Source organism: Gigantopelta aegis, chromosome 14 (genome assembly GCF_016097555.1).
Source record: "Gigantopelta aegis isolate Gae_Host chromosome 14, Gae_host_genome, whole genome shotgun sequence".
Classification (NCBI taxonomy): Eukaryota; Metazoa; Mollusca; class Gastropoda; order Neomphalida; family Peltospiridae; genus Gigantopelta; species Gigantopelta aegis.
The window spans coordinates 46,047,449-46,058,077 of record NC_054712.1 but is presented as its reverse complement, the minus strand read 5'-3'; the positions used below and the strand labels follow the sequence as shown (position 1 = coordinate 46,058,077).

The 10,629-nt window shown below is 34.4% G+C and overlaps 1 protein-coding gene across 1 annotated transcript; it reads left to right on the top strand.

Annotated features, from left to right (window-relative positions):
- Window positions 1-487: 487 nt before the first annotated feature.
- LOC121388206 (heat shock factor-binding protein 1-like) lies at window positions 488-6,118 on the top strand. The gene is made up of 3 exons (XM_041519476.1): window positions 488-639; window positions 3,893-3,959; window positions 4,965-6,118. The coding sequence occupies exons 1-3, from the start codon at window positions 568-570 to the stop codon at window positions 5,048-5,050; spliced, it is 225 nt and encodes a 74-aa protein (XP_041375410.1). The 5' UTR covers window positions 488-567; the 3' UTR covers window positions 5,051-6,118.
- Window positions 6,119-10,629: the final 4,511 nt, after the last annotated feature.

The following is a 10,629-nucleotide window of genomic DNA, read 5'->3' as shown; positions in this document are numbered from 1 at the left end:
GTAGGAAGCGGGAGGGGGCAAGGAGGACATGTACCCCCCCCCCCTTTTCAGATATTTTGCTTTATATTTGCTTTATAATAAAAGTGTGTAAATATAAGTGTGCCCCCCCCCCCTTGGCACCCCCCCCCCCCTTGGCACCTTCTTGTGTATCATCGATAATTAACTAGGTTTGTCCTCAAGGATATTGCGGATAGACGTTAATTCTGCCTTTGTTTATTTGTAGACAGGGCAGCATGTACCACCACCATTGATACATTAGTCATGAGACACTTGTCAGGGCGAGTGGTGAATGCGACACTTCCACGACGACGATCGATCCTACAACGTATTGCACCTCATGCGAGCGCTCTTCCATACTCGTAAGAACAGAAGCGGTTAATTATTAATCAGTCTCTAGCAACTTCGTATTATTCCGCCAGCGGCCGCCAACAAAACCGGTTTTTGTTTGTGTAGTACCCTGTATTGATCGCAAGTTTTAAGTCGCCTTAGCGACCGCAAATCCAGTCTATAACAGAAGTGCACGCATGCGTTATTTAGTTTGTTAGTGCGAGCCGAGAACATTGCAGAATGGCCGATTTGTCAAAAGATTACATGTCGAACAGCGCGGATCCTAAAAACATCCAGGATCTGACAACGTTTGTAAGTATACAGCTTCGCTTAGACATATTGTGACCTAGTTAGTTTACTATGCGCATGTTACGCTGATAGATATTGTTAGTACAGTGGTGATGATGGTTTGTTTTGGAGATGAGGAAATGTCAACCAAAATTCGTGTGTGAACTTGTCAAAAGTCGTCTTTGGTTGTGATGAATTTTAGAAAGTTGCTATATTTGTCCTACTTTGTGTAATAACAGACATTTAAGCAATATTTTACTGGTAGTATTTATGGATAACGGGTAGTGGTAGCCAAACTACAATAATAATTAAATAAATAAATAAATAAAAGGTCATGAGTGTCGGATGAAAGACAGGTTAAAATGTGCTGTTCAAGAGCTAGACAAACATTTTGACTTATAAAATCATTCTATAATGAAAACATGGGATTTCTGCCTCAAATCAAATAGGCTAAGATTCCTGCTTAAATAATACAACAATAATCGTGTTTGACTTTATTACCTATTAATACTAATGTGCCATCAGAAAAGCTCAACAATGGCGAAATGTATACACCAGGTCAGTGTTCTACACTTGGTTTTATAACTTACTCTTCTTTGGCTAGTGGACAAACAAAATTTACTAGCCAAGCTTAAAATGTTACTCGCCACAGTGCGACACTACTCATTTTGTATCATTTATGAATGTGTTGTAAGTATCTGGATTGTTTTCTTCGCCAAATTACTAAAATCAACGATGAGTTCCGAATTGTACCGACATTTAATACGGAATTCACAGTGATCAATCGGACAACTTCGTAAATAGTGAAATGTTCTGACTGCACAATGATGTCAACAAATTTCATTTGTTTTTGCTGCAAGGACTCTGAACGCACATGGCAAATAATTTAATCCTTAGACATTTTTGGCGACGATAATAAATTCAGTCAGTCGCCACGCCAACATTTTGGTCGCAACGTAGAACACTGCTGGTGTACATTATTTGCCAATATTTCACATTTGCACATTTAAAAGATATCTACATATAACAAGATAGCATTTCGTCAGGTTTATTTGCTGCAAATGTCACTTTAAATTTTTTTGCCATAGGCAGGCTCAAAATTGCTGCCGGTGGACTGTTTCACCCATTGCAATTCTTTTAAAAATTGCTGTGGGAGACAAATTCATAAGTTCAAGCCCTGATGTCTGCCATCCAGGGAACATTTGGTTTTCGAAATCATGATTAGCAATATTTCTAGTGAGTTGAAAATTGATTAGCAACTACTGTTTAATATTATAAACTTGTATAGCGATCTCTGAAACTTGAGTTGCGAATCGTGACGCAATACTGAATAAAATGTTCCCTGCCATCGCTAAAGCTCCTCATTGATGACCAACTCTCATTCTATCTATGTTTCTGTCTATGCCTCTCTATGTGTGTGTGTGTGTGTGTGTATATATATCAGTAGAAATAAGCAGACTTTTTCATTTGTCCACCAGGGCTCGCGCTGTCGGTAGCCAAATTAGCCATTGGCTAATTTTTATAAAAAATGGCTAATAAAATTTGCAAGTGGCTAAAATTTTGGCTAAGCCATTTTCTGTCTTTTGATGTGAACAAACGGTTACATAATCTATCCGATACCTCAAACATAATAATAATACCAAATATTCAATTAGCGTAATAGCGATCTCCCAACTGTTAACAAAACAATGGTGTCATGCAGAATTCAGCGTAGGCCTTATGTTTGCTTATTTTAATAATCGTGGTTATTAATTTTAACGGCATGCATTCAACATGTATGACAGCAATGTGTGGAAGATATGTAACTTGTTATTTTTACTTTGTAAAATCTTTGAACCAAAGTAATAAAAACAGCCTGACAAAGCGTGTCAGTTTTAATACACATGCCAGTTCAGGGCCGAAAGACATGTAGGGCTATCTCAAGGGCTGAGTTCAGCCAGACCGAGCGAAAACAAAACGTTCGTGAAACAGGTTTGTGCGTTTCACATTAAACCAAATGGACATGACAAACACCAATCACATAGTTCGCGAATGTTAGGAAGAACGTTCGTTGGCTAAACTAAGGACAGCTCTCGGTGCGAATATACGTCACGCTTCAGAGTCAGCCGACACCCACGTGTCAAGAGACATCGTTGCGGACAATACGATTACGCAAAAGTAAATCTTGATGTAAATTTGTAGAAAAACAATAGTTGTTCGCATCAGTGAATACCTAACTGCAGTTTTTGTTTATTCCGTTGTCTTTGTTAATTTTGTACCCATGGTCGAGAGCACGCATGCAGATCGTTATCACGGGAGATGAACATGCAGTATTTATACAAATTGCAGTTAAATGTACACTGAATAAAAGTAGTTTACAATAATCATATTTGTTAGATAATTTTAGCTATAAATTTGTAAGACTGAGGTGACATTTAATAAATTAGCTGGATTTTAAAAAGACCGTAACTTTTAATTTTATTACCGTAACTTTTTTTCTTTCTTTTTTTAAATAAATAAATGGAATATACTGTGAAGTCGGCATTCTTAGCCGAAGTATTTTGCAAGCAGAAATCACAACAAACATTTAACATGATGCTGAAATCAACAGCAACAACATGGCATAAATTATGAAATTGTTTGGGGTGGGGAATTGATGGGTCACTTAAAAAAAAAAAAAAAAAAAAAAAAAAACAATTCAAATTAACATAAAGATTGCTATTTAAAGAAATAATGAGCTCTAGATAAAAAAAAAGCTCTCAAATTTTTATTTGGGAAAAAAAGGAAGAAAGAAAAAACAACTACCCTCAATAAACATCTACCCACCCCCATATTTCTGTATGTTTGTTAATTTAATGTCATAGGCCTTAGAAATGGGGGTGGGTGTATGGGGTACTGGCTTCAAACTCTGAAGATAATGCATAACCCCATCCCCACCGCACCCCACTCCCGCTGAAAAATCGAAGTAATATATTAACTGCCCCTACCCCCCATTGAGGTTTTGTTGTTCCAATTTATTCCAGTTTGTACACAATTAGCTGAAAAAGATACATTTTCATATATAAATACTCTATACAGTACTGCGTAAAACAAATTTGGCTAAAGCATTTTCAATATGGCTAATAAAAATTCCATTTGGCTAATGTTTTGGCTACAGGTATTTTTGATCCAGGGTGAGCCCTGGTCCACCGGACAAGTACATTGAGAAATCTACTTAAGTCTTGTCTAGCAATATTTTTATTTGTCCACTGCATGTACCTTGCAACTGATTACACATATTTTTTTTTTTTTTCTCTAGGTTCAGAATCTCATGCAGCAGATGCAGGACAAATTTCAGCAGATGTCTGACCAGATCATCACAAGAAATATCCTTTAACACAGTGGCATCCATACAGTCAGGGCTCAGTTTCACAAAACGTCGTAAACCTAGTTTTGCACATAAATGTAATCCACTATTTTCTTATTAGGCACTTGTATCATGTGGTTATTTTGGTTAGCCATAAATGTGTCTGCAGTTTTGTTTGCATCAATTCCATTGAGACTAGTAATTGTAGTATGGCAAAGGAATATATAGGTGCATTCACTAAATTAGTGTAAAATCTTCTATCATGAAATAACACCTTTTGGTAAATAATGTAGCATCAATAAGCTTTTAGTTGTGTTTTTTTTTACCATAGCTCTGTACATTTTCCTTTTGGTTATGTTGGAAAGAATTGTTCGTTGTATTTCATGAATCTGTAGACACCTGAATGGAAGTGTCCAATTTTCATTTTATTTACATAAACTTTCACATTTTTAGACTGGATTTGATCTAGAACACTGGGGCCTATTTCACAAAACATCGTAAGTTTACATCTGCGACTAGCACTGTAGCGGTTATACCGGGCATACATTTACAAGTGTTTGGCATCTATTTCACACCGAAAATTACATCATTACATAAGATGGGAGCATTTTACGGTCAAAAGAAAATGAAATATGTGTACTTTTAACTGTATTTGTTGTACTATAATAGTAATAAAAACTGTTGTTTAGTCGTAGATTTACGGTTACGTCCAAAATTAGGCGTACGATGTTTAGTGAAATTGGGCCCAGAACCGTAACCTTTATTGAAGTGTAAAATAAAAAAATATTAAGCTTTTTGATATCACTTCTGCTTTTATTTTTAAATGGGTTTTACATCTCATAATCGAGTCATGTAAATTTAGGCATCTGAAAATTGCAAGAACTATAGTTTTGCGAAACCCATTTGTTTTTTCAATCATTAAATATGGGACATTATTTTGATGGGTTACACAAAAATGAAATTTGTTATTTCAGCTTGTTTTTACAATTGTCAAAAGTCTGTTGTTTTCTTTAACCAATTTCACTTGATGATATGGGCAACCGAATTGATGACCTGGAGAAGAACATCGCTGACCTGATGACCCAAGCAGGGGTGGACGAACACGTCTAAGTTCAGTCATCGTAAACAATCTACTGCTGTGTGCATTCCATGAGCTGGCATCTCGTGTTTTAACACACCTACATCTTCATCTTCTGTCAGGACAAACTTCTTCTCCTCCTCCTCATCAAGAACATTGTGGTCACCCCTCAAAATGCAATCCGTCCAAGAGTTTTTGTTCTTGGATTTTATGTACAATTGCAGGGATAGCTCTGGGTGAGCAGAAAATTTTGCCAACTTGTCCATTAAACTTGAAAAATTGTAAAAACCCTGTAATATTTTAACAATATCAATCATTGCTTGAAATGTTTTCGCCAAATTAAAATAAAATGTTTTTGGGGTTTTTTTTAATTGCAATTGGCGAGTGGCAGAGCTATCCCAGAGTTTGTAGGCTAATCAGTTAGTTATTTTGTGGTTATTAATTTTACTTGGTCGACTTAAGTCATCAAGTTGGTTATTTAGAAAAAATATACTCCATTAGTCTTGAGAGATTTAACATTTTGTGATCATCTTTATTATTATCAAGTCATTGTGAAATCAAAACTTTTTTCTGTACATCTTTGGGGGTTGATTTTAAGAATATTTAATATTTATTTTAAAAGATGTTATAATGAATTCACTTGAATGTTGAGTTTGTCTATGTATTGGTATAAAAACAATCAGGCGTAAGGTTGCTCTTGCAATGAAATACTTTTGCAATGAAATTATCTTGTTAATTTAAAGTAATATATTTCTTTCAATGTTCTCTAAAATAAAACTTTCATTTCGGCAGGGATAGGGGATGAGTACCATACAACCATACAGAGAATTCTCATAATAGTAATGTAGATTATTTTATTTTTAAAACATTAATTGTTTTTATTATTATTAAAAATATATTAATTTGTTGGGGGGTTTTTTGGGGGGAGGGGGTCACTTTCATGAACCTACAATATTATGTAAAATAAATTATTATTCTTGACAGTAGAAAGAAAACAAGGTTTGTAAAATGAAACAATGAACTGAACAGTGTTATTTATTTGTAATATGAAAATTGTAGATACGAAATGTTTACATTATGTAATAAAACATTGTACCATCTATGCCGTGTTCCTTGAAATATATTATGTACATTAGAGGTGAGATACTGTACAGTTTGTTCCAGGGTTATGACTGATATACAAGATGGGGGTGTGTAGTGGATATTTTCCAGTCGCTGTCATACAACTTAAACAAGCGTTGGAGGTTTTTTTTTCCCCCCCCCCAAGCCCCTTTTTTAAAGTTTGCAGTTGCTCACTCACCCAAAGATGGAACTTAAGTGGGATAACTCGCTGGGTAAAACATTCACTAGAGGTGCTGATGTCATGGCATTGTAATCTCTCGTCAAATCTTTTGGATTTTTTCTGTCGCAACCAGTATGTGATGTCCTGTGTACATGTAATGCAACTACTCCCCCCAATATAATTTTTGTGTTTTATTAAAGGGAAATTCCTGAGTTTGCTGCATTGTAAGATGTTTCCGACTAATAAAATATTTCTACGATTAAACTTGCATATTAAATATATTTTCTTGTTTAGAATATCAGTGTCTGTATATTCAATGTGTTTCTGGTCGTCTTAATATGTGTAAGAAGCCCAAACTGGATTTTGTCTTCAAATAATTTCGTACTACGAAAAAATATATTTTAGAAGCTAAAATGAAAGTCAACTTAGTAAAAATATTATAACGATAAGAAACACGTTTAATATACAGCCACTAATATTTTATGCAGAAAAATATATTTTATATGTAATTACAATCATTAAAAAGTCTCAGTCGATAACATTTTAAAAATTGCAGTAAACTCAGGAATGTCCCTTTAACCATTATACCAACCATTAGTACCGATTTCACTTACTCCGAATACTCATACAACTGGTGCTTGATAGGTTAACAAAGATTAATAATTTGGCATAGTTGCTGTTATTTACTTCCACATTCCTGTCTATGTCACACAAACGTTGATAAACAATATAAAATTTAGAGAAAGATGCATTTTGCTTCAAAAAAAAAAGATTCGGTGGCATTTTGAAAATATGTATGTCTAATTACTCTGAAAGAAATGCTGTATGAATATGTAAATAAGCTCTTGGGGGAATCCCCAAAATTTCCAACATGTTCACGCTCGTTTTACTGTCGCAAATCAATTTGATTAGCCATTGTATGCAAACTGAATTACAATGAAAGTATAATCGAATTGCAAAATGTGAACACTGGTATACACAATAATTGCCATCAAATGTCAACGTCACCGTTTACAAATGGCACACAGGATAAATTCTGCTATTTCACATGTTTCAGTATACTTTCTTTTGATCATCGATATAAAATGAGTTTGTGATTCTGCTGGTGGATTCTTTAGTAGTACTCTGTCGTCAAGTGATTGTTTGACTGAACTTCACTATGGTTAACTGGACATTCATTTTGTCGGATGTCCCAGCTGGTTGTGAGATTAAAATTGTGGACTGTTTAAAAGACATGCAAATCAGTGCAGTGCAGTACACTGTATTTGAATCCAGCCAATATAACTATGTTTTTATTTGGTAATTAAAAGATCATAATAATAAAAATAATAATTCAAATTTATAAAAACAATATTTTACATAACAAAATAATTTTATTAATAATCATATGTATTCTGTGGTGAGCGTCTTTCTTGAAATACTTTTCAACCTGTGAAAAAAAAGAGGACAATTTTAAATTTTGTAGTATATGATAATTTGTTGTTAATGTTTAATATTAGTTCAGCTATTGCTGTTGTCAATACACTGGTGGTGACGACATCATTAAGTCTTAAAGGTGGGGTCAACTCCAACAAGAGCCTTATGTGTTGGAAAGATGCATACCCGGACCACCAAAACATACTGACATTTTAACAAATGAAAAACACGTAATTTTAGAGTTAATAAAAAAACACGATTATTCCTGCTAACTGGGGGCAGCCATTTTATTTCGTTTTTGTGACGTCAGGTGGTATAGCTAGGGGCAAAGTGACGTCCACTCCGTCCATCTCTTCTATACACAGTGTAAACAAATGCTCTAATTTACGACAAGGCGCTTCGCTTTCATCAACCTGACTTGTAAAACAACATAAATGACTTGTTTGTATAATAAACTATTTTACTAAATATATTTCAATTTGCATCAATAGAATGAAATGAAGTTATAGTATTTTTCTTTTTTAAAAAACCAAAGAAAAAATGCATATTATTAGGCCTATTGGTAGGGTATGTTTGAGCAAAAACGACAACTCACAATACCCAAGTGATACTTTTCTTTGGGACAATGTAATTTGTCAGTTTTGTGATTTTAGATGGGAAAGTCTACTTAAGCAAGGGTTTTACAGAATTACTTACAGTAATAACGCAGGGTGACTGGTAATGTCCATTACGAATAGAGGGGTATCCGTGCGGTTATAACACAATAACTTGTGATCTTAATAAAAGAGGCACGTCTTTTTAGTGTGTCTAAATATACACCTGCCAATCAGGAACCACAGGTACAGGCCAAGGAAAGAAAAGACCAATTAACCAAGAAAACACATGGCTTAATTTATGTACAAAACATAATATAGTTATTTCAACACTTTGCATTATATATCGTTGAATATGCATACTAGGCCAAATGCCTTAATTGTCCCCTCCTTTAAATCAATAGTATATTTTGTCTTTTCCATTTTATTTTACTTTAAATGTAATAACAGTTGAAGCATGCTATTCTGAGCTCAGTCTTAAATAAAGTAAGAAGATTACATGAATAAAATATGCAGATATTTTGAATTCTGAATTTAATTTAAAACACTGACAAATAAGACATTATAGGCAGAATTTACAAAGCCTGTTTATGGCTTACACAAGTGTAACTACATGCATTTACAATGCTTAAACACCTGCATTTAAGAAAAACGGGCTTCGTAAATTCAGCTCTATATACCGTATTTTCCCATGTATTATGCGTACCGGTGTAGAACGCGCACCCCCCACTTTGAACATTTATTCCAAGAAAAAAACCATGAAGCACAATATAATGCGCACCGGTTTTTTAAACCACAAAATCGACAGTGAATGCAAGATGTACCGTTTTCCCCGTCACCAAAATTAACGAAAAGCGAAAGAAGCGGTATATTCAAGAAACCAAGAAACAATACTTAAGTTAGGTATTTGAGTACATAGACCTACATGTCACATTAAACAAAGGCTAGTACTTGTGTACTTACATGTCACAGACTCACACGTGCATAAATCAAAACAAAGTTATATACACTGTAAATGACTAATAAATATATGAAAACAAAAATATAGTATATTACATTTCATTCTCGTAGCGAGATTTCTAAATTTATAACAGTGTGGTATATTTCCGGTTTGCCGGATAGGGCCGAATTAAATCTCATGGAAATTAAAAATATTTACGGTCCAGTTTTGTCATTTCTGTGCACTTTTTGGCGAGGTATGGATACTTTTGTAGATTTATTTTGCATTTATTACAACCATCACAAGTGAAAAGCGATTTTTAAGAGGGTTTTGGCATTTCATTTTAATGAACACTGTCAATAACCTGTAAACTACCGATCGGCGATTTTCCATGGGTGATCGCTGGACATTTTTAAAAGATATTTTTTCTATTGCTATGTATAGTGCGCACCCCCATTTTTAACCTGTATTTTCTGGAAAAAAAGTGCGCATAATATACGGGAAACTACAGTATTTTACTAACAGAATGACAGAAAACTGACTGGTTGATGTAAACCAACTGTAACTGAATGTTTGGTTAACCACACTCCAGCATGGCAAATACACCAGCTATTGAGTGTCTTGATTCCCAAACTTAACATTGGAGCAGAATCACTAATTAAAATACTTGGTCTAGCCAACTTGCCTGTCAATAAGTTCCGAGTCAGATGGAGTTGTGTCCCCTTCTGATTCTGAGCTACTTTCATACCCATTATCACTTGGACGCTTCTTTCTTTTGTGTTTCTTTTCCTTCTTCTTGTGCTTGGATTTTTTGTGTTTTACCTGGAATAAACAAAGCAATTAAAAATTATCATTCTTTCTTTTGTGTTAGAAAATATACCTAAATTAAGGAAGAATTTTTCCATTAAAAACAAGCCTTAGTTTGATCTAAAAAAAAATTACGTTTAAGATAAAAAAATTAGCAACGGAATGGAATCTTTCACAGCATGTGAACATGCTATGGTTTTGATAGAGAAGAAACCTGCAGCCTTCAAATGTGTTTATTGACTCAAGAGTGGATTTTGAATACACCATTTAATGTATTTATTTTTCTTGACATAAGAACTGTTTTCTACATAGGCAGAAATGTTTATCAATTTGCGTTTCATTAATTGTGAGATATTGTATACATTGAAACCTCTTAAAACCGGACCCTCTGTAAACTGGAATTCCCTCAAAACTGGACGTTTTTCATGGTCCCTTTTTAAATATATGTACAGAAGAGAACCTCTCTAAAAGGGATACCTCCTAACACTGGACTTTTTACTTGGGCCGGAGGGTGTCCGGTTGAGAGGTGTTTCACTGTATTACATTACAACTACTCTATGTCAGAATCATTTT